At 40.3% G+C, this 25,703-nt stretch overlaps 1 protein-coding gene across 2 annotated transcripts in view; it reads left to right on the forward strand.

Moving 5' to 3' along the window:
- The window catches only part of scarb1 (scavenger receptor class B, member 1), a 27,392-nt gene continuing 1,689 nt past the window's right edge, over nucleotides 1-25,703 (forward strand). For both annotated transcript variants that reach the window (XM_048259750.1, XM_048259751.1), the window contains exons 1-11: nucleotides 1-415; nucleotides 835-995; nucleotides 13,989-14,130; nucleotides 15,399-15,599; nucleotides 15,967-16,062; nucleotides 16,573-16,688; nucleotides 17,397-17,563; nucleotides 18,491-18,609; nucleotides 24,224-24,297; nucleotides 24,979-25,030; nucleotides 25,553-25,699. In XM_048259750.1, coding sequence (XP_048115707.1) covers nucleotides 296-415; nucleotides 835-995; nucleotides 13,989-14,130; nucleotides 15,399-15,599; nucleotides 15,967-16,062; nucleotides 16,573-16,688; nucleotides 17,397-17,563; nucleotides 18,491-18,609; nucleotides 24,224-24,297; nucleotides 24,979-25,030; nucleotides 25,553-25,699 — 1,395 coding nt within the window. In that variant the 5' untranslated portion in view covers nucleotides 1-295. The remainder of the gene's footprint in view (nucleotides 416-834; nucleotides 996-13,988; nucleotides 14,131-15,398; nucleotides 15,600-15,966; nucleotides 16,063-16,572; nucleotides 16,689-17,396; nucleotides 17,564-18,490; nucleotides 18,610-24,223; nucleotides 24,298-24,978; nucleotides 25,031-25,552; nucleotides 25,700-25,703) is intronic.

Below are 25,703 nucleotides of genomic sequence, written 5' to 3' on the forward strand. Positions count from 1 at the left end.
CATGCCGGCCAAGCTATTCTCGGTTCTATTAGCGAGTCTCCGCGGGTGTCTTATCTGCTGTACTGTGGACTTTAAGAATTACATCCTAGAATGACAAGGGCTTTATATACCTGAACGCATGAATTCAGTTGCTAACTAAATTACAGGAGTTGTCGTTCACGTGTCCGTTTCTTGTTGATGTCTACACGGAGAACAAAAGCCAGCAAGTCGTTTTAAATAGTGACCTAGAACCAACCAACCAAAGCAAGCTACTAGTTTCCGTTGTTTACCGGTTTTTATTTGTTGTGTCCAAACCATGGCTATATCTAAATCAAAAATTGCATTAGGTCTTTCAGTTGCAGGAACTCTTACAGTTGTTTTTGGGATCATTCTTGTATTTGTCGGACCTATCATTATTGATGACCAAATTGTCAAGGTAGGTTATGAATTCTCTCTCGATACTTAATGCAATGCATTTTGAACCTAAGTTAACTTGCGACACAATTTGACAGCATTACTTGTTTGTGCATTCCTGTGCATTAACATTCCTGTAGTAGGCTATAGACCATTTCTGGTAGCCTATAGCCTGCCTACAGCTATTACACTACCTGTTTGAGCTGTTTTTGAGTCCACAGTGCTCCCCTCATGGGTCATTTGCATTATTCTTCAAATAGGATAATTATTATAGGACTTGTGCCAATGAATTCAGCTAGTTGCCTATATGACTGGAAATAGGCTACACTTTATGTAGGTTATAGGGCAGCAGATTAAGGCATCCTCACCTGTCAGCGATGTCAAGATGGAAGGAAATTAGGGGAAGCACATAAATTCATAACAAGTGTTATTGTCTTCCAGAATGTGGAGATCAACCCTGCGAACGAAATGTCCTACACTATGTGGAAGGACATCCCCGTGCCGTTCTTCATGTCGGTGTACTTTTGGAACGTACTGAACCCTCAAGAAATTTTGAATGGCGAGAAGCCTATGGTGGAACAGAAGGGACCATACGTTTACAGGTAGGCTAAGTCACACCTTTCCCCAAACTGCAAATCCAGTATTGCATACTGTATGTTCGTGTAGGCCACGCTCTCTGTGTTGTTGGGTGTATGCAGTCAGAAGCTTGTCAATCACTTTTATTCCCTGTGTAAAACGTACTGTGGATTGGCCTCTCACGCTGTGCTGCATGTGTTCTGATTGAGGGAAGTGTGTGTGTGTCGACAGGCTCTGCCAGCATTTTCTTTCTGTACATTCTTAATGTCTTCCATCTGTGTTAGAAAGGGACATTCATTTGCAGCGGTCCTAAATAATCATGCAGTCAGGGTACTCATTGTTTTTTCAAGGGATCAGATGGTTATATATATATATATATATATATATATATATATATATATATATATATATATATATATATATATATATATATATATATATATATATATATATATATTTTTTTTTTTTTTTTTTTTTTTTTTTTTTTTTGCCTAAAGGTTTGGAACATTAACCCTATTGAAACGTGTAATTGTTTGAGATATGATCAAAAGCTCTGTGGTGGGATCTTTACTTACTTCTCCAAAATAAACTGCAGTTGGCTGATTGCTTTCCTTGTTTAAATCAATTCCATATTTATTTTTGAAATTGTTCTCTTTTCCGAATCAAAAACGTGGTATTTCACATTCTCCATGCACTCCCTGTCTACAGGTTTATATCTTTATCATTATTATTTAAAACTTTGTTTTAAATGCGTTATGGCATGCATGGGATCAGGTCCCTCAGAAGCGTGCGGTGGCATTTACCATGTGCCTCGGGGTCTGTCCTCTGCCAATAGGAAATTAAAAGTAAATCTGGGATCTGGATAGAATGAGAAAATTGTACAACATAATAATAATAATAATGGGCAATTCCACACAACACTGTCACGTACATAACGGCAACTAAATGCCATGATATTTGTATGATGCAAATGATTATGTGAAAAGTTTTTCATCTAAGTTCTACAACCAAGAAAAGTGAATGCTCAAATTTCAAGTAATCACCATTCACATCATACCATGACATTGTGTTGGCGTTATGGACGTGACAGTTTTGCGTGGAATTGCCCTATTTCTTATCTGACTGCTAAACTATTTATGTCACTAAGTCATGCTTTTATTTAAAAAATCTAGTCTGTTCCTTACTCTGTTGAAATCACCAACCAGAAACACTTGGTGATGAGGTGAGCATTTTGTTTGTGCTTCTTGAAAAATAATGCCAGATAAAGTGGTGGTTAGGAGTGTGTTTTCAGATCCCTGTAGTGGATCTTGATACAAACACGTTCGTGTGTGTGTGTGTGTGTGTGTCTAGAGGGATTATGAGCCACTGGGCCCGTGGGACAACAGATTCAAGGCATCTTCCTGTGAAAAAAGATGGCAATTGCAAAGTATGCCTATCACAGAGAGTGTAACCTGTGTTATTTGACTGAGGGGCCCCATTCAGATATCAGGGGTTAATGACATAACCCATGGTATATAATTGAGGGTCCCTAAGACATATCACATATAACCCTTGTTATTTGACTGAGGAACCCCATTACATTTTCTGTGGTGGAGAACACTGTAGCAACTTCACGCAGTCTTGGGCTTCAGGGTCCCCTGTTCCTTTGGGGGTCTGGGCCAGAGAGAGAGAGAGAGAGATGGAGTCATAGTGATCTACGTGTCAGAGGATAAGTGGGACCATGTGGATGTGGGGTGGACATGCATAATACCCCCTTCGACAAACCACACCATTCTGGAGGCCCCTCACTATTACATAACTGACACAAATCTGGTTACTCTAATATATCTGACCCATATACTGTAGCTCTTATGTACAGAGAAAGATAGTGAGAGAAGCTGAGCCAGAGAGAACAATAAATAGAAAGAGAGAGAAAAAGGGAGAGAGAGAGAGGTGAGAGGCGTTTTTTTTGCAAGGTTTCTGAGACTTTTGCTATCATTGTCGATGCCATTTTCTCAACTTGCGTAATTTTTGTCTGCTTGTTTTCCTTTCACGAGATGCACTGGTATCCCCCTTGTTGTGTGCGCTAATACCATAGTGGGAGAGAAACCAAGAGACAAGCAGTGAGAGAGGTTTGAACAGTTCCGCCATTTTGTTACAGTTCAGAACTTTTCTAATTACAGTGGAGGCGGAATCAGTTAGCTTATTAGTTCCTTCAGCGCTGCTGCGCAGACACTTAGCTGCTTGTTCTGACGTCCTCCCTTGTCCTCACCGCACCAATACAGAAAGCTGGGACTGCACATTTTACAGTCCTGTACGAATTTTTACGATTTGAAGACAGAGTTCAGACACAAGCTTCGTCATGGATATCATATGTTTGCATTGTTCCCATTCTCTCCCCCACAGATTGGTACGTGATGTATGCAGTAATGCGTGTAATTATTAGGTGGGGTTCACCGCAGATCAGGGAAGGACTGGGACTAAAAAAAGGCCCTGGACTTTCCTACAAACAAGCCCACTACCATTTGCGCACACACACACACACACATTAGCTGTCTATCATAATACAGTGTCATAGTAGGCTGCTATGCCAGTGAAATTATCACATTGAAAATAGTCAGTCAGATTTTACAAAAATGACCATTACTGATTAATAATTATAATTTAGCCTTGAGCCTGCATTCATATAAATCTGTCATTCATACAACCTGTCATTTATCTTGATTCATATAATACTGTCTATGCAGCCTGACAGCCTACTCATCTAACGTTAGCTTTTGTGACTGCAGTTGCATAGACCAATGTCAATTGCATCAGTTAGCACTGCTAACTGGGTCAGCCAACGAACAATCAAGAGATCTTACCACAAGGGAACCAACAGAGCGAGTCCTTGCAAATACGTGGTAATTGTGGTAGAAACATCTGGGTCATTCCATGTGAAAACAGCCAATATCGGGGTATCGTGTACGACACCTCTCAGATTTTGCTGAAAAGCGGTGAATATATGCCTTATGTTACCAAACAAATGAATCTGAAGTTTCAGGTCAATTTGATGTGTGTGATTTTTCACTTTTTGGGTAGCCCTAGCACCACAATTAATGATCATATTTATTATGACTGCCGCGCAGCGAAGCGGCGATCATATAGGTTTAGTCAGATTTGGTTTTTTTTTTTTTTCTTTTTTTTTTCTTTTTTGCATGTCCAAATTTCCGTCAAGGATTCCCGGGACACTGAAAGACCGGGGTACACGAAACTTGGTGGGCATGTAACCCCACATGGATAGCATGGAACCATCGTTTTCGTTTTGATCTGTAGCCCCCGCTGGACTGGACCCCGAAAGGAGGGTAGGGCAGACACAGTTTTCTGTGAATATCTCGAGAACCGTAGGGTTTAGAAGGACCATTTTTTTTGTATGTTGATCTCAAGGGGCCATGTCAACCCATTCCATAACCACTCATTTCATGTATAGCGCCACCTAGTTAAACACAAAAAAAAGTAAAATGAGGTGTTGTAATCGCGAGGTATCTGTGACCTAACATAGTCAAAACTGCACGAAATTGGAAGTGTAGGATCATTATGACACCCTCTGAATGCACGCCAAGTTTTGCAGTTTGTGGAATTCCGTTCATGGGGGCCACACAATAAATTAATTTATGTTACTATACACCAACTGGCCTGTAGGTGGCCATCCACTAGGTTTTGCAGTTTGCACTAATTGTTTTGAGAATTGCACTAACTGCTGTGCAAATGTTAATAGTGATGTGAAAAAAGCACCAAAGCGACTGAGAAAAACTGTAAATTAATTTATGTTACTATACACCAACTGGCCTGTAGGTGGCGGAGACAGTTTTCTGTGAATATCTCGAGAACCGTGGGGCCTAGGAGGTCCACCCTTGATTTATTTTTGTGGAAAAAATGTGCTGGACTGGACTGTCATTTTCATACGCTTTGTATGTTGGTCTTAAGGGGGCATGACAACCCATCCCATTACCACTTATTTCATGTATAGCGCCACCTAGTTAAAAATTAAAAAGCAATTCCAATGTGTCAATTAGGGCCGTGGCACCCGAAATTCAAATGGACGCCACAGGCAAACCGTTTGAGATATTGACCTGAAACTTCAGATTCCTTTGTTTGGTAACATAAGGCATATATCACCGCTTTTCAGCAAAATCTGAGAGGTGTCATGTACATGGGTGGCTGAGTTGGCGTGGAATGACCCGTCTAGACAAATAGACAATGCAACTCTGCAATTCTTCATCATTCAATAATGAGGCTACAACCTGTCTGTTGGAACCATTTTCTGTTAGGGGATGCGTTGAAACCTACCATAGCTCACATGAGCGCACCCCGGCGTAGACCCTCTAAGTCATCAGATCAGAGATGAGAAGATTTTTCAGATTCTGGTTGCTAAATGCACCATCTTAATTTAGTTTGAGACAGACGGAAATACTAAAGACGTGGCGTGAGGTAGTGAGAGACCTATTTGTCAATTGCAAAAGTTGGCAGCCTTGGTTACACTATTTTTCCTTGTGCCCATACTACATAGGCTATTGAAAACGTGATGGTGCAAATGTTGCTAGTTTTTTGAATGACAATGATAACTGATAGTGTAGACATAGCCCACTGATAGGCCTAAATGAAGCATATTTATTTGGAGAGTTAGACACTGACTAGGCTACTTGTTCTGGACTTTTCCAGGACATCCAGATTGCCAGTCCACCCCTGCCGCAGATGACTTAGGCCTCTCCCATACTAATATATAAAGAGAAGTTCACACCAACGTGTATGCTATTTAGGAAATACTTTTTTCAACCTGTGCTTCCCTAGAGTGTATTTCATATTTCAAGGCCCAAGCCTCTTTTTGCATTTTTGTTCCTCTTCCCTGACATGTGGTCGTGGGGCACACACTGTACAGATGTGGGCCTGCATGTTGTTTCTGACAGGCAAGGTCAGGCAAGGTCAGGTCAGTTGTGCATGAGGAATGGGTCTGCCCTGGCCGACCTCTATCCTGCTGTGACCTCCTGCCACGGACCAGGACCAAAGGTGACCTGTTTTTTTCCAACATGTTCTCACTTCTTTATTTTTAACTATATTTTTTGCCGTTTTTGCCTTTATTTAGATAGGACAGTCAAGAGTGACTAGACAGTGGGATAGATGGAACGTCACCTATTACCTTCCGTCCCGTATTTCCGACCTCTTACGTGTATGTGTAACTTAATATTCATTTCTATACAAACCAAGCGGATTCCTAAAGAAACACAAGCACCCAAATCATAAGTGTATCTAAATTAGCTATGTACCAAAAATTACATTTTACCGTGACTCAAAGAGCTGTAAACAGTGTTGTAAGGCTGCGTGTACAAATCCGCTTGGGAGCTCCAGTGGAATTTTGATTTGCGACGAGAATTCTCGGTTTAACCGTTGATGTGCCGTAAGAAAGGTCGGAAATAGGCGACCCACCAGGCCAGCACTAACCTCCGAGCGTGGTAAACAAAATCGGATATTTTCAGTCAGTAAAAGCCCCGGTAAGAACCAAACCAGACTTTGTTCAAGTCTACACACCTATGGCTGCTGAAAAATGTAAGGTTCATTTATGAAATGTTATTTTGAAGTATTAATAAACATCGTTGTTTTAGTATTTTCGAACGAAAGGGCCGGTAATTGGTGCTTTTACGATAGCCATTCTTCGTCTTTTTATGTGTCCGTCCACATTAAATCCATTCCACTCATGTTAAAAGCCCATCGAAAGGTGTGAGGTCAACTCAATTATCATATACCGGTACATAGTTAAACAAAAAGTTGTCAGACCAGTTTGGCAGTAAGAGCCAGATCAATTTGCATTGAGACTAGCATATAATTACTTGAGTTGGTAACCTTTGGTTAGTTCACCCAGACAGGACGAAGGAGGACTTTTGCATTGAAGAGAAGAGAAAACCTTTCCTATTTTTTCTTACAGATCCAAATAAAAGAAATAGCAAACTCCAAGTCATGGTAGGGTAAGTTAAGCTATAAGCACATAGTCAATTACACATGACCAAGGAAAAAGTGAATGGGACAACACACAATGCCATGGTAACGTTATGCTATGAATTAAGAATGCTCAGCTCAGCCAGGTTCCTTTGTACAGTCAGGATGTTTAAGCAATATAGCACGAGTGAGAGTGGGGTTGGTCATGGATATTCCCACGGGTGTTGTTCGTGGCGCAGGCAACAAGAGCCGTTGGAATATCCATGACCAATCCCACGATCACGAGTGCTATATTGCTTTTATACAACAATTCTACCACAAACTAAATAATCTGAAAACACACCATTATTGTTTAAAAATGTTAATTTCGACATCGTTCTTACGCATCAAAAAATAGTTCCCTTTTCAATAGACAGCGTCTTGGTTGCTAGGTAACCAACATTCCAGATCCCTCGTTACGTTACGGGTCTTTGTGGTTTACGTGTCTTCTTGAAAGAAATGTTGAAAGTCGGGCTGAAATCTATGGAGCTAAATTTGTCTCAATAATATTTGTATATGCTTAGAGGGGGATCCACAAATATTTCTTGATTTGCATGTGTGTTTTGATATCTACAAATAAAAAAATCATATTTGTAACTTGTATATTGATTTTTACAAATATAGATGTGCATTTGTAAATAAAATGCCATTTGTAAAACCGAAAATTTCATTTGTGAAATGTGATTCTGCATTTGTGGATCACCAGCACACGCACTCTTCGCTTTCCAAAGTTATGTGTTTTTGAGACGATCTTCACATGAAAGTCACACAAATCCACACGTAAATAGGCCTACTTTAATTCATGGCATTTGTAAAACTAAAAATTGCCTTTGTGAAATCTAATTTTGCATTTGTGGATCACCAGCACACACAGTTTTCGTTTTCACATTTGTGGATCAGCATTTGTGGATCACGTATTTTTGAGACAAACTTTGCGCAGAGAAGCCACCCAGATCCACAAGTAGCCTGCTGACACTTTCTAATCCAGTAGAGGGCAGTGTTGTTCTATGGGACTCATAACCAAAGATTCTCATAACACACAGAGCTAGCGAACCTAGTTCTTAAATCTAACAAGTTATGCCTTTTACAACAAGCTTTTTGATGGAAAAGTGGTGTTTAATTTCCATAATCTTTGTTTAGTAAACGCATAAAACCGTCAGTTTGCAAGCGAAATCAAGAATTACGATCTTTGAGTTTGTTTATAGTTACCTAGCAACCTTTCACACTGTCAGTTCTTGCAGTTCATTACCGAGTAAAAAAAAAAAAACAACAGCTGGCAACGTTAAAACGGCTGTTCAGGTGGGCTCATAGAATTGGAACTGTATATGAAATGGTGCTGAGCCTGGATTTGAACCAACAATCTTTGGGGTCAGAGCTCACTCCCCTAACCACTGTGCTACCACATTTCTTGTAGGCCCACATTACAAACTGACGATTTTATGCGTTTTTTTTACTCGGTAATGAACTGCAAGAACTGACCGTGTGAAAGGCCCAATTGATCTTTTTCCAAGTTTACACTGAATAAGGAGAGGTAAATAGGCCTATTATTATGACCGCCGCACAGCGTGTCCACATTTCCGTCAAGGATTCCCGGGACACTGAAAGACCGGGGTAGACGAAACTTGGTGGGCATGTAACCCCATATGGATAGCATGGAACCATCGTTTTTCGTTTTGATCTGTAGCCCCGCTGGACTGCACCCCCCGAAAGGAGGGTAGGGCAGACAGTTTTCTGTGAATATCTTGAGAACCGTAAGGTTTAGGAGGACCATTTTTTTTTGTATGTTGATCTCAAGGGGCCATGTCAACCCATTCCATAACCACTCATTTCATGTATAGCCACCTAGTTAAACACAAAAAAAAAAATGAGGTGTTGTAATCGCGAGGTATCTGTGACCTAACATAGTCAAAACTGCACGAAATTGGAAGTGTAGGATCATTATGACACCCTCTGAATGCACGCCAAGTTTCGTGGAATTCCGTTCATGGGGGGCCACACAATAAATTAATTTATGTTACTATACACCAACTGGCCTGTAGGTGGCCGGAGTCAGTTTTCTGTTAATATCTCGAGAACCGTAGGGCCTAGAAGGTCCACCTTTTTTGTATGTTGGTCTTAAGGGGGCATGTCAACCCATCCCATTACCACTTATTTCATGTATAGCGCCACCTAGTTAAAATTAAAAAGCAAAAAATTAGGCGTTTTCATCACAATATCTCTGGCTGACATGGTCAAAACTACACGAAATTGAAAGTGTAGGATCATTATGACACCCTCCGAATGCATGCCAAGTTTTGTGAACTTTCGTTCATGGCGGGCCTTACAATAAAATAATTTATGTGTACATTTAGTGACCGTACACCAACAAGAATTCCTGGGACACTGAAAGACCGGGGTACATGAAACTTGGTGGGCATGTAACCCCACATGGATAGCATGGAACCATTTTTTTTCGTTTTTATCTGTAGCCCCCCCGCTGTACTGGACCCCCTGAAAGGAGGGTAGGGCAGACACAGTTTTCTGTGAATATCTTGAGAACCGTAGGGCCTAGGATGACCAATTTTTTCCGTATGTTTGCCTCCAGGGGTCATGTTAACCCATTCCATGTGCACACATGTGCATAAACAGATACACACGCACACATATACATTCACAGTAATCATACATATGACACATACTCACACAGTAGACATATGTACGCATGCATGCACATGCACAAACACACATACGCAGGCAAACACACAAGCACGTACACAAACACCCACACACATAAACATAAACGTGTATTATCGACACATGCACACAATTCAAGAATTTCTCAGAATTATGAACAGGCAAGATGGGGGTGGGGTTGTATAAAATGAATTTTACATGTGAAATCTATGAACTAATCATGTTTTGGTACTTGTTGTCTAGCAGATACCAGTGAGAATTGAGGGTGGATAATGCAATTTAGTGAGACCGTTCATATAGGAATCATATAGGCCTTTCAGCGTGATTTATTTTTGTGGAAAAAATGTGCTGGACTGGGCGGCGGTTATATTTTGTACCGCTCTGCGGTACATCTAGTTTAGACAGAAGTAGCTATTGCACTGGTAAATAGATCACATAAATTCCCATTGAGAGACTGTATAGCCTACTGATAAGCTAGCTAGCAGGCAAACTAACTTAGCTAACGTTATATTATCACCATTTTTTCTTTTTTCTACCTGTAGGCTATAAGTTAACCCTTTGTTCACGGCCTGCTTAAACACAGCGCATAAGATAGGCTATCAATCACTAATAAGGTCGAGATTTCACTCAAGGGTCTGATGTTCATAACTCTGTTCTAGAATCTTTGGTTTTAACACTTAAAGCCTCGGTTGCTAGGTAACTATAAACAAACTCAAAGATCGTAATTCTTGATTTCGCTTGCAAACTGACGGTTTTATGCATTTACTAAACAAAGATTATGGAAATTAAACACCACTTTTCCATCAAAAAGCTTGTTGTAAAAGGCATAACTTGTTAGATTTAAGAACTAGGTTCGCTAGCTCTGTGTGTTATGAGCAAAGAATCTTTGGTTATGAGTCCCATAGAACAACACTGCCATCTACTGGATTAGAAAGTGTCAGCAGGCTACTTGTGAATCTGGGTGGCTTCTCTATAAAAGTTTGTCTCAAAAATATGTGATCCACAAAATCCACAAAACGAAAACTGTGTGTGCTGGTGATCCACAAATGCAAAATTAGATTTCACAAAGGCAATTTTCAGTTTTACAAATGCCATTTCATTTACAAATACACATCTACAATTGTGAAAACCAATTTACAAGTTACAATATGATTTTTTTATTTGTGGATGTCAAAACACGAATGCAAGTTAAGAAATATTTGTGGATGTCGCCATTTACTGAATTGCGATTTGTGTGTGCCGGTGAATTAAAGTAGGCCTATTTACGTGTGGATTTGTGTGACTCATGTGAAGATCGTCTCAAAAACACGTAACTTTGGAAAGCGAAGAATGCGTGTGCTGGTGATCCACAAATGCATAATCACATTTCACAAATGAAATTTTCAGTTTCACAAATGGCATTTTATTTATCTATATTTGTAAAAATCAATATATGAGTTACAAATATTATTTTTTTATTTGTAGATAACAAAACACACATGCAAATCAAGAAATATTTGTGGATCCCCCTCTGCGCATATACAAATATTATTGAGACAAATTTAGCTCCATAAAAATCACATTCATATCTAGGTTTGCTGCATGTTACAAGGACACTGGGCCATGTCATGTAAGGGACATGATACTGCAAAAAAACGGAAACATAGTCTACATTGCAGAACCACTCAACTTTATTAATTTATGGTGAATAAATGTTACACTACTGTGCACAGCCTAATGTGACGATGCTAGCACGTTAGCAGCGGTTAGCTAATTATGCTAACGTTAGTTATCTACAAGTCTCCTCCAAGTGACAATCATATTATACACAATGCTGGCAATGCTGAAAACAATTAGCATCCTCGTTTATCTTACTTACATTGAGTTGACTGTGTGGCTTAATCCACAGATGTGGTGAAGCACTGTTTTGTTATGGTTTGATGGTGGAGGCATTGTATCGCGGAGTGATTTATTATTAGCTGTGCAAAGTCTGAGTTGAAATATCCAGGGATATTCCAACTCATGGAACGTCTCTCGGCCAATCAGAAACAAATAAATAGTTCCATAGAACCCAATTGTTGTATAAAGACCTATGAATGTGATCGAAAATATGCCCTTCTCCAGTAGCAATAGGCCACCTTAAAATGCACTAGAATAAAGGAATCACATCTACACATCAGTAACAATTTGCTTTAGGTTTTACCTATATTTTTGTAATATAATATACACACTCACACTTTTTGGTGACACAATTTGTCACAATCTCAGCCTGTCTAGACCTATCAGTGCTTTATGAACATATTGAACACACATACTGCGATAATACCGAAAACTGTGATCATTTTGGTCACTATAACCGGTTAAATTTTCATACTGTTACATCCCTACTTTGCTCTCTTAAAATCACTGTAACCACAACTTTGTTGGTCTTATTGCACATCTAGAGCAGACATTTGATTTCATTGCATCTGATTTTCACTTATCCCATGTGTAATAGGAGCCAGCTGGTACATAACAGTGCAGTATGTATGTTGTGTAAACCTCCCTCCCGACGTCAGGGCTTTTAGGTCGATTGCTAGCACGCTTGAGTCCCGAGTCCCGATCCGTGGTGCTGCTGATTGCTGGTTTGAGTCCAGGCGAGTGCAGAGCTGAGCCGCGCGGTCAACACAACAGAATGCAACAAGGTTATACATGCCCTGTTCCAAATGCCGAAGACACATCTTTCGCCACATTTAGCCTTTTCTCAAAAATGCACTCTAGTTTTAAATGTGAACGTCAAGATATAGAAAAATCTGAGGTGAGAAAAAATATTAGAATTGAAGAATTAGGCTTAGGTAATGTGAATGTAATCCATGTGGATAAGAAAAGATAAGATATACTTTATTGCCACACAGTGTTGGTGGTCATTGTTGTCACAGAAAGTAGCTCAATCCAATAAGGGAGAAAAGAAAGAAAAACTAAACAAAATAAATAGATAAATAAATAGTTCAGATCGGTTTTGTAGTGTTCAGGAGTCTTGGATTGGCCATTTCCAAGCTGGGAGGATCAGCCAATCTACATACGTTCAAGTTCAGGTTTTATTGTCATGTACTCATAAATAGACATTTATCAATAAAGAAAATTCATTGAGCATAAGGGCCGCTCATCATGATTACTTCAGTCAATACTGAGATCAAGATTATTTAACATGATTACGCAAGGATTTTGAAAAAATAATTTTCTAATCTTGAAAAGAAATTATCAGTAGATTCAACTGAATTTTGAATAAAACTCTGAGAGTACTCTGTAAAGCAGGGAGGGGCCCTTGATTTATAACACGACAAAACTAGTATTGTTGCAAACAGAATGCAGTAAAATGATTGTTGTTTCAATTAAGCTGTTTTGATAATCGTTGGAAGTCATAATTGACTATTAATTCAATTAATTGCACAGCCAAAATCAGCCACATGGACGAAATAATCTAATCACATCATTAATGTGGCATCTAATTGGCTTGTGCGTGGGAAGTGTGCACACGTCCGATGCCATTTTTAAAAATAGTGGCAGCCTATATATTATATAGAAGTAGCTAGCCTAGCATCACTCAGTGAAATTAATAGGGACAGTACTTTCTCACTCTCTCCAGGTCTATATGACATCCATGAGAAAGAGGCCTTTGGTTTGAGGAAGTATATGCACCCCCAACCCCCAACCCACAAGGCATCTCATCATGAGAATCTCATACGTTGCTGTGTCAAACTTCCTCTTTTATCCCCACACTATATGTTGAGTGTTTGCTGATGTCAGCTCAGCCTCTAACACCCTACCAGAGCCTCACATCCTCCTCCTGAATGTTAACCCTTGAATAACTGCAGTGTACTATTGGGCAAATGGAGAGCTGATGATCTACATCAGGGGTTGTCATAGGATCTCAGCACACTTGCACACTTCAAATACTTTGTTTAAGTATATAGTGCAGATATTGGGACAATACTAACCATCGAAAAGTGGGAACAATGCAAGGAAGCGCTCAGTGCACATTAACAGTGTACTGAAGGAAGTATGCGCTCAGTACACACTAGCAGTGTACTGATGGAAGTAAGGGGTTGCCTATTAGGACTTTGCCTCAGTTAGTGTACGTTTGAAAGCCCAGATTACCAGACAAATACAGAGAGCCATTGAAATACTCTCTGTATTTGTCTGGATACATTGGATAATTCATTGGATGTAACAATCACCTGTAAACACACAAGTATTGTGAAGAAGAATTTTTAGAACATTTTCAGGTCACAGAAGCACTGAGTTTTGCCTGACGTTCGAATCACCAATTCAAGTCATCTGTACCCAGAATCCCTCAGTGAGCTCTAATGAAATCTTTGACTCTATGTTCTCTCCGCCAGTGAGAAGAGATGGAAGGACAACATCACGTTCCATGCCAACAACACTGTGTCCTACCGCGAATACCGACGGTACTTTTTCGAGAGAGACATGTCGGTGGGAAACGAGTCGGACGTCGTCACCATCCCCAACATGCTGGTGCTGGTGAGATCCGCTGTTCTCTCCTCTCCACACGTTTTTCCAGAGCTATGAAAGACACATCACCGGTTCAGTAAAATAGTGTCAGTTGCATATACAGCCAGAACATATACAGCAATTTCCACCATAGAACCCCTTGTTGTTGTTTTTTTAACAAATATTTTGCTTCACACAGCATTTATGAGTTCACCCGATGGACCAAAGCGCCTGAGTCTTTGCAAAAATACTTACACTGTATATCTCTCCAGAACATGTAGGAATGCATATGCCTTGGATCTTGACAGTGAGGAACTTGTGAGGTCTGCCCAAAACATAATTCTGTCTCTTAGTTTGGCTTGAAGCAGTAAGGGATCTCGTAAATCTTGAAGACACTCAAATCTGTCCCTCTTTCTGGGTGGGGAGGCCCTATCCAACCAGAGTACAGAGAAATATGTCCCTCATTTTAAGAATATGTATTAATCTGCTTCTCTGGTTGGGCTTTTCACAGAGGAAGGTTTTAGACTCTTCAGAGTAAATAGAAATCTGCCTCTTTAGTTGGGGTGTCCACAGAGGAAGGTCTTCGACTCCTCAGAGTAAATACAAATCTGTCTCATGTCTGTCAAATCTGTCACTGCCTCATTGTTGATTGGTAGGAAGTTGTCAGGCGAAGCGAAAAGGGTCGCAAGGGCACGACCTCGGCTTTACGTCTTACTGATAATGATCTTGAAAGGTGTTTGAAAGGTCTCCAGTCTTACGTTTATCTTGTTGAGACCTGCAGAAACCCTGAAGTAAGACCTGGATGTGCAAAACTATCCTTCTACTTGGGTCCTAGATTATAGTTTATAGGCAGCTCTCTCCAGCCTAGATCAAAATGTTTCCCTTTGCTCGAGTTTCAATGCATTATTAGTCCCAGATGGATAATTTGCTTGACTGTTGTTTGTTAGGTAGCCAATCCAGAGTATGTGCAGAGTTGTCCCTTAGCCTGTCTCTGAATGTAGGGAGCAGCGATCATGATGGAGGATAAGCCCTATCCTCCTGACTACCAGCAGTTCATTTTTGTCCTCTCTAGAGGACCTTTCTAAACTGGAATATCTCCCACACCATACATACTAACTGAGCACCATACATACTACTGAGCTTCCGTTTGTTCTCTAAAGAGGACATTTAGGACTTCTAAATGGTATCAAAATTATGGGGGTGGGGTTTTGAGAACTTCCTCTTTTTCTTCCTGGAAAATGGCGTCCTTAACCACATGGACATTTTAAGAAAGAAAGAGTCTCTGTCTCTGTATGTAGGGAGCAGCGGTCATGATGGAGGATAAGCCCATTCCTGTGCGCATGATGGTCAGCGCCACCTTCAAGGTCTTTAAGGAGAGTGCGTTTCTCACCAAGCCTGTAGGAGAGCTGATGTGGGGGTACGACAGCAAGCTGGTGGACTTCCTCAACACCTTCTTCCCAGGCATGCTGCCCCCGGGAAAGTTTGGCCTCTTCTCTGAGGTGAGAACACATTTGAATTCTTAATTTGAATCCACCAAACACATTTCTTATAGAGAGGATTCAAACAAATATTTCCAGAGGTAAAATACAACTTTGACACTCATGAGTGCAGAAAACATTGCCTACACCACTCAGCAAGACTGTGTGGCGTAGGCAGGGTGTGTGTGTGTGTGTGTGTGTGTGTGTGTGTGTGTGTGTTAGGTAGATTTTCTTACACTGCTCGTATCTGTGGTTGCTTTTATGACCTTGTTTATGCTTTCTATATGGTACATATCTGTAGGAGAAAGCTGTTTTGTGAACCTGCGTTATTGATTGCACCCGTTTACTCTGCGTGTCATTCTGTGTTGTCTGTGTCTTCTGTTCACAGTTCAACAACTCCAACACAGGCCTGTTCACAGTGTTTACTGGACAGGACGATATCCGCAAGGTGCACAAAGTCGACTCCTGGAACGGTTTGAAAGAGGTCAGTAGGTTGGACACTGGGTAAAGACCACCAGGTCACCAGTGGAGTTGTGTGACTGAGCTGTTGGTTTTCCGCTTGGATGCTTTGCATTCTTGGGGGAGAGGGGGTGTATGTTGTGCCTGAGGTGCATTCAAATTCGGCAAGCAGAGACAAACACTCCTGACACTGTGTACTGTCCCAGGGGGGCAATACTACTAAACATTGTTTAATAAACAATGTAGGTGGTATGTTGGGCCTGAGGTGCATTCACATTCGGCAAGTAGAGACAAGCGTTTGTGGCTATTAGCCCCTCATCTCTGTCGCAGAGAGATAACAAGCTATGGAGCATTGAACGCAGTGGCCTTGTTTGATAGCTGATATTTGAACTTAACCAATCTCTCCCCATAATAGAGTCGAGAACTGCACCTTTGAGCTCTTCTCCAGATACTGTAAAAGCTGCCATGTTGACATTGTGCTTTTCGCTAATCTCAAGCCCCCCACCCCACCCGCCCCCCTTTCTGTGCTCTACAGGTGAACTACTGGCAGTCGGAACAGTGCAACATGATTAACGGCACAGCTGGCCAGATGTGGCCTCCGTTTATGACGACGGAGTCCACCCTGCCTTTTTACAGTCCAGATGCCTGCAGGTGGGTAGCGTCCCTCATCCGATCTGTCTACCTGTGCCTACCCTGAACAGCCACCCAGAGCCATGCGGATCAGGCAACTCTAAGCACGCACATCTTAATTTATTAATTTACAGATTTATTTATGGTGAAAGAAATGGCAGAGCAAGTAGGTGTACAGTGTTCTTCTTGTTAGCCCTACACTCCCCGTCTTTCAATTATTCTACCTAGTGTCTTTTATGTTTATGTTTTATGTTTTTTTTTATTTTACATACTTCACTTGTTAGGCTTTTTTTAATTATTGCCTTTTTATGCTTTTATTTACTTTTAGTCTTTGTTTATGTTAAGTACATTGAATTCCCCCTGTGTGTAAAATGTTAAGTATATATTGTGTATATATACTGTATATATACTGTGTATATATACTCTTTTGATCCCGTGAGGGAAATTTGGTCACTGCATTTATCCCAATCCGTGAATTAGTGAAACACACTCAGCACACAGTGAACACACAGTGAGGTGAAGCACACACTAATCCCGATGCAGTGAGCTGCCTGCTACAGCGGTGCTCGGGGAGCAGTGAGGGGTTAGGTGCCTTGCTCAAGGGCACTTCAGCATTTCCTACTGCTCGGGGTTCGAACCGGCAACCCTCCGGTTACAAGTCCGAAATGTTCTATATAAATGAACTTGCTTTGCCCTTACAGTGCACCTGGCGGTTGTGTCTCTCCGCAGGTCGATGGAGCTGGTCTACCAGAGGCCGGGAAGCGTGGGTGGTGTTCCTGTGTATCGCTATGTGGCTCCCTCGACCATCTTCGCCAACGGGAGCGTCTACCCCCCCAACGAGGGCTTCTGTCCCTGCAGGCAGTCAGGTCTCCTCAACGTCAGCAGCTGTAGACAAAGTGAGCGCCATATCCATTCCACTCTAGCCAAAGAGACCAGTTCTACTTTTAGAAAGAGTAAAGCTTCCTGGTGCAGGCTTCACTAATATCTTGGGAAATAGAGATTCTTTCTGCAGTATTCACTATGAGGCATTCAGGTTCCTTGTGTAGGCTTCACAAATATCTTGGAAAATAAAATTTCCTTGTCAGTTTTCAGTAATATAGATGGAAATAAAGTTTCCTGTTGTAAGCTTCAGCAATAAAAGCTGAAATAATAGTTCCTTTCTCCAATTTCGGTGATATAGAGGGAAAATAAAGGGGTTTTGGTAAATGAAAATGCCCTTTTCAGTATGTATTCTATCCTCATAGATAGTGCTCTGTACATTTTATCTTCAGAGATGATGGCCTGGCACTTAAATGTTGTAAAAAGTCTATCATCAGAGAAGACTGGAAGGCCTTTATCTTGCCTTTGTGTTGAAGATATTTTTCAGGCGTACTTCACCATACCAAAGAGCAATGTCTCTAACAGTTACAACACCTTCAGTATACCATTAAAATAATTCTAGTCATCACTGAAATAAACATATCATGTTTTTCTTTAGCATTGTCTCATTATGTAATGTAATTATGATAAGGGGTCTCTTTCAACCTGTAGCATCAGCCCTGCATTCATCTATGTACTCAATATTAGTATGAATTAAGTATTGCTCTCAGTGATTTCTCAAATTTAAAATAAATGTAATCAAGATTGCTTTTAACATTCCCTTCTCCAGTTAGACTGTAAGACGTCACTGACTGACAGACAGGCGACAGACATGGCCTGGTTGTGAGGCTTTTTCCAGAGACTCTAGTTGTGTATGGAAGGAAGTGTGTATTTGAGTGGAGGCGTTTGGAGATGGGAGCCATTTTTTAGATTCACCTGTGTGCTAACTGTGCTTGTGGTTACAGACTCTCCAGTGTTCATCTCTCAGCCGCATTTCTACAACGCTGACCCGGTTCTGCTTGGCACAGTGTTTGGTCTCAGTCCCAATGAGGATGACCACGGCCTCTTCATCGACATCCATCCCGTAAGTCAGGAGTCGTGTGTGTGTGTGTGTGTGTCCTGTTGGCACTCTCTCTGCCCAGTTCTTCAGCAGCTCCCATGTGTAGAGGCCCTTAGATGGTATTTTTTGATAGTTTTTGATTGACAGTTTATACAGTAGATTTATTTATTTTTTTTAAAAAAAATATTATTTAGTGAGATTTTGGGGATTTCTTAAAATGTCCACTGTTTTGTATTCACACAAATACACAAAACTCACACCAGAGTTGACAGTCAAATCCATGGCAAAAAAAACACAAGATAATGATGTAATGTCTGTTTTGGGTATGTTCAGCAGTCCTACATCATTATTGGCCGGCTTTTTTAAATGATGCACCTTATCGCTCAGGGCTATCATGACCCGCCACTGTTCTGAAAAATAACTATATTATCTGTTACAAGCAGTGTAAAAACGTAAGGTTACTTTGTTATCTAAATTTGCTGCATAAACTCATTATCTGCTGCAGGGCTTAAAGTGTGTAGGCACATATGATGAGATTTGAAAATAGATAATGAGACTACAGTATATATGACGTCCTCATAAATGTCTGATAACGTCGGGGACAGAATGTTTAATTACTTTAAGCCCTGCAGATGAATGTGTGTGTGTGTGTGTGTGTGCATGCGCGCCTGTATGTATCTGTTTGTGTGTGTGTGTGTATATGTGTGTGTGTGTGTGTGTGTGTGTGTGTGTGTGATATGATACGATAGATAGTTTCATCAGAACGTTAGCCTGACTTGGTGACGTGGTGTCTTTAAAAAAGTTGTGGTGACTTTAAAAGGTCGTTTAGGTTCAAGGTATTACAGTCTTGTTTATAGCGCAATAATATTGTATAGTGTGGCCCACAAATGGGCAAAAGATATGATAAGCTAATTGGAAATCAGATAGGGTTGCCTAACTGCAGCTGTTATGGTTGTATTGCATCCATAAAAATGAAATCGTGGTCAATGAAGGCATTAGTAGGTCTTGATTTGTCGGGTCGAATCTGCAATCTTTAATCGAAACTGCTTGCCTGACCATCTGAATTCTAGCAGCTTGCCTTATTATTAGTGAGCTGTCATCTGTGATGAGTGAAGAGCAGATATGTGTCATCGCTGTGGCAAGTTGTTTTGGAAGTTAACAGCCCGTAGTTGCCGCTGAAAGAGTCTGTCTTGTGAGATTATTAAAACATTTTATTGAATGTTAGATTTAGTTAGATTCTACAGCGTCTGGATTATAAAAAGAGCTACAGTGTTTGGATTGTAAAAGTGAACTAGAAAATGTAATTTCGAGGAAATTACCAGTGCATGAAAATATAAACATACTGTATATTAACATAAAATGCCAAACAAACTTTTATTTGGAAACAGTTGGCAGGAGTCATAGTTGATAACAACTGACAGTTGAAATGGCTGAACAGTTAAATAGTTGATTAGTTTAAATAGTTACATTATTTAATAGTGAATTATTGTAGTGAGGACAATTATTTTGAAACAGTTGTGGGCAGAGGAAATAGTAGTCTTAAGAGAGCCAGATTGTATGCTTAAAGCCTGGATATATAGTTTAAAAGTTGAATGTAGATAGTGTAATGGATGTTGATAGACAGAAAGTTGAATGGATTTTGATAGGCAGATTGTTTAATGGATGTTGATGTATAGTTTAATGGGTGGATGAGTGAATGGTTTGAAAAGGATGGATGGAATGTGCCTTATATCCTTGTGGAATGGAGAGACACAGAGAGAGTTGGCCTAGTTAAGCAGAAAGCAGTTGATACAGGTGCAATCAGTTTAACTGGCCCTTTGATGGGTCCTAGTAGTGAGCAGCTGGAAGTTGATACAGGTGCAAATCAAGTTAATTAGTCCATAGTGCTAATGCAAAGTCTATGGGGAAAAATAAGCTTGTTACAGTGCATGAAAATGCACTGTTCTGTTATCCGAAGTCTTCTTCTTCTTCTTCTTCTTCTTCCCACCAAATTTCTGCGTCTAATTCAGCTTCAACCGTTTAACGTAGAAACTTCGTTCAAACTTTGTAGCGTAGGTCTTGAAAAGGACACTTGAGGAATGTATTTTTCACTTTTGTAAACTTTATACTTTTTGAGATATTAACAAAAAACAAGCTTATTTTTCCCCATAGACTTTGCATTAGCACTTTGACATCACAATGGACTAATTAACTTGATTTGCACCTGTATCAACTTCCAGCTGCTCAACAAGGACCCATCAAAGGGCCAGTTAAACTGATTGCACCTGTATCAACTGCTTTCTGCTTAACTAGGCCAACTCTCTGTGTCTCTCCATTCTACAAGGATATAAGGCACATTCCATCCAACTTTCTATCCATTCATCCTCTTCAAACCATTTACTCATCCACCCATTAAACTATCCATCAACATCCATTAAACAATCTGCCTATCAACATCCATTCAACTTTCTGTCTATTAACATCCATTACACTATCTACATTCAACTTTTTAAACTATATACTCTGTCTCAGGCTTTTAAGCATACAATCTGGCTCTCTTAAGACTACTATTTCCTCTGCCCACAACTGTTTCAAAATAAATGTCCTCACTACAATAATTCACTATTAAATAATTTACCTATTTAAACTAATCAACTATTTAACTGTTCAGCCATTTCAACTGTCAGTTGTTATCAACTATGACTCCTCCCAACTGTTTCCAAATAAAAGTTTGTTTGGCATTTTATGTTAATATACAGTATGTTTATATTTTCATGCACTGGTAATTTCCTCGGAATTACATTTTCTAGTTTTTTATTAATATCTCAAAAAGTATAAAGTTTACAAAAGTGAAAAATACATTCCCCACGTGTCCTTTTCAAGACCTACGTTACAAAGTTTGAGCGAAGTTTTCGTTAAGCGGTTAAAGCTGAATTAGACGCAGAAATTTGGTGGGAAGAAGAAGAAGAAGAAGAAGACTTCGGATAACAGAACAGTGCATTTTCATGCACTGTAATTACCTCTGTTGGAGGAAGAACGGCATGCTTTTCCTGAGGACACCTGAAGCGATATGACAATCATACGATCATAAAACACGTACAGAGTATAGCAGATAAACTGTTGGGCAACACTGGGTGTGGACCCTGTTGTCTTTTTCCCATTGTATGTTACACAACGATGTCCAGTGGTATAACCAGCAAACTTGGACTGGTCCATCTGACCACAGTCCTCTCATAGAGTGTTTGTGTTTTCTGTGTCTCTTTGTTTTCTTACGATGCCTGACGGACACTGTAATCTCTGTGAGATAATTGAGCAGTTGGCCATTTGAAGCTGGAAGAGTGTGGAGAGGCTGAACAGGCGTTCTGTTTCCCGCAGTAGGGAACATCCAGCTGGAAAGCATTCACAGCATGACGCCAGCGAAACCCAGGGGAGACACATTGCGCACATTTGTGTGTTTGTGTTAATGTGTGTACATTTGTGTGTGTGTGTGTGCGCTTGAGCTTGAGCATGGGTGTGTGACAATTGCGTGTGTGTGCTTGTGGGTGTGTGTGTGTGTGTGTGTGTGTGTGCACACTTTATTATATGTGTGTGTGTGTGTGTGTGCTTATGCATGCCTGTATGTGTCTGTTTTGTGTGTGTGTGGAGGGTTGGGGGGTGTGTTGTGTGCGTGCTTTAGAGTGGCTGGCGCTGCAGTTTGGCCAAGCCAAGTATGTGTCCCGACGTGATACTCACCCAGCAACACCTCACAGTCTCTGTTTTCACTTAAGCATGTACTTTGGTTCCTCAGTTCTTAAATCCAGGCTTTGTGTGTGTGTGGGTGGGTGAGTGTGTCTGTGTGTGTGTGTGTTTGAGCGATATTATGAAACTGCAAACTGCCTGGTGGACTCAATCACCAGAGTGGGCGCACTTAACTCCAAGCTCAAAGTATTTGGGTACGGGTTAGAAGCAAACTTCAATAATAAAGAGAAACACCCCCTCGAGCGCATCCTTTGTAACTTCTTTGCACATCAATACGACGGATGCTTTGCAGCACCGAGCCATCTTCAGTGCTGGTGCCGGACATTGTTCCTCTTGCTCACATGCAATGAAGCTGCAACAGATATGTGTGGTCAAAACCAGACTTTTTCAGACTATAACAATCTGGGCAATTTGTTGGGCATTTTGCTTTAAATCAAAGTTCTCATTTTATATTAGTATACACAGTAGCTAACAACACACCTAGCAGACTCTCATTAACAACAACAACAACAACACTAACAACAACAACAACAACAACAACTCCAGAAGTTCTCTGCCCTCAGCCATGACCAAATCCTTCCATAACTCTGTCCCATATCTGTCACAGTCTTTAAAGGCAGCCATTGTGATGACTCACTTTTAGTAATTTGACACGGTCTGGTCCACTATGCAGATAAAGGCATTTATCTTGAGATGACCTTGTTTCTCCACATATAGTAATCTCCTGATCAAAGTCCATGGTTCTCTGTTTGTGTTCTTGAACAGTAATGTTGTGAAGGATAAAATATAAAGTAGTTATCTAATTATGCGCGGCGGTCATATAAGTTTAGGAATTTTTTTTTCTTCCAGATTTTTTTGTTTTGTTTTGTTTTTATTCAGTAATTTTGTGTCAACGATTCCCGGGACACTGAAAGACCAGGGTGCACGAAACTTGGTGGGAATGTAGCCCCACAAGGATGACACGGAATATTTGTTTTTCGGTTTGATCCGTCACACACAAATACATAAAGACACAGACACACACAGAAGCACATCTGTGGTTTGTCTTTTTTATAAAAAAAATAAAACAGCTGAATGAACATCTTCCAAGAATGGTGATGCCATATTTTGGTAACGCTTTAGAATATCGTGCTTATTAGGTATTAACAGTGCATAATAAGCAGTTAACAATTTATTACTAACAGTTATTTGACTGTTGTTATCTTTTAATAACATTAACTAACTGTTAACATGCAGCTTGTAAATGTTAATAAGCAGCTTTTTAAGTTACTTACAGGCACATTTGTTAACCGTTAACATGCAGCTTGTAAGTGTTAACAAGCAGCTTGTTAATGCTTGTTAACGGTGTATAAGACAAAGAGGTGGATAACTAATACGCTTAGAAGACCTTTCTTATCTATTTGTAGTAAATTTTGCAGCCCTCCAATCTAAAGCAAGGACCATGTAGCCTATAGTTCCACAAGCCCAACCTTCTATCTCTATATATCTACTGTATCTATCTATCTAGCTTGGTTTAGCTGTGAGAAATGCACCTTCAAAATTGCTGCAGCAAGCAGGAATTGAACCCAGGTCTCCTGCATCATAGAGTGCTCTGCTACTTACTGAGCTACATTCCTGTTTGTTACATGGGTGAAATAGAACATTTCGGAATATAGAATCGGAAGAAGAAGATGAACAATAGAAGAAGATGAACAATATCATACCAGTTATGCTTTTTACAAATGTTTACAAAAAATGCTTTTTGGTGAAGCTTGTGTGGGATAGTTCTAGTGCATTGTATGGTTTTATAATACACATTATGATTGTACATTACTCTCACAAAGATATGAAAAGAGAAGTGTGAACACTGAGCCTTGCCCCTCCGTTTGGCAATCTGAAAAACTGGTATGTTTGACCATCTGAATATCGGTTTTGTTTTTAGGAGACTGGAGTACCCATGAACGTGTCTGTCAGACTGCAACTCAATATACTGATGAAGGCGGTGTTTGGAATCACGTGAGAGCAATGCATCACACTCACACACTCCCTCACACACTCACTCTCTGACACATTCACTCTCTGACACATTCACTCACACACATTCACTAACTCATTCACTCACACACTCCTTCAATCACATTCACACATTCACTCACACACATTCACTCACTCACTCATCCACTCACACACATATTTACAAACACGATTTTATCAGGCCGGCACTGCCCATACCCTGAATGTTCTTTGGCACAGAGTTGGAGTGAGTTGGTAATGTGACACTTCTGGTTGCATGTCCTGCAAACTTAATGACCAAGAGCTGACTTGCCTCCCTTCATGTCATAATGATTAACTACAACTCTCCTCCGTGGCCTATAGAAAGTTTAATTCATAGACATTTCTGTTAAGTTTCTGATAAATGTATCATGCAATAAGTATTCCTTTCCGAGATACAGTATTTATCAGAAAAAGGGTTATATATTTGCAAATATTATTGAACATTATCTATAAAAATCACACATGCGCTGTCGGTAGGGAGATGACAAGCAAATGTATTTAAGGTGTGCATACAATCTACTTATTGGTGACAATTCATGAATTCAACCAGACCTGTGTACATTTTCAACTCTTTAAACTGACTCCTTTTTTTTTTTTTTTTTTTTTTTTTTTTTTTTGTCCTTGTGTTTTTGTCCTCCCCAGTGAGACAGGCAAGATTTCGGAGGTGGTGATGCCGATGATCTGGTTTGGAGAGGTACTGTACTGTAATTTCCCTACTATTAACCAAGGTTTATACATTAATTTTGCAAAACTTCTTCAGCTATGAGGTTAATACACAAGGACAGACTATACATTTTTTTTCTTCATTCTTCTTCATGATTAAAGCACAATCTGATTCTGATTCATTGGGCTATTGGGCGCTGCAGTTGATACACGGGTGCGGTTAATACATGGTTTTGTATTTTTTAATAATGAGTAATTATTTGAGGGCTGACCCCAACAGAAAGGCCTGCTAAGTCCAGGGGGACGTTATCATAAGAATGTATATGCCTGCCATTATGGCAAATGTTTGTACAGCAGGGTGAAATCCTGTAAGGATCTCAACTATTTCAATCAACCCAAATATTTCTCTGAGGCTCTCGTCAGGGTGTATATTTTCATTCTTTTTCAGTCAACTCCCTTTTAAACCAACTGGTCACGTAATCTCAGACCAGCCCGGTAAAATGCTCTCTGCTCAGTCCTTTTCCTCTTGTGTGGTTCTCTTTGTGTGCTCTAGAGTGGCTATATTGACGGGCCGGTTCTGAAAACGTTCCACACTAACCTGGTGGTTCTGCCCGCCATGATGGAATACATGCAGTACACCTTCATTGGTCTGGGTCTAGCCACCATTCTAGGGGCCATCGTCCTCAAGACACGGGACAAGGTAC

This window comes from Alosa alosa, chromosome 12 (genome assembly GCF_017589495.1).
Source record: "Alosa alosa isolate M-15738 ecotype Scorff River chromosome 12, AALO_Geno_1.1, whole genome shotgun sequence".
Taxonomy (NCBI): domain Eukaryota; kingdom Metazoa; phylum Chordata; class Actinopteri; order Clupeiformes; family Clupeidae; genus Alosa; species Alosa alosa.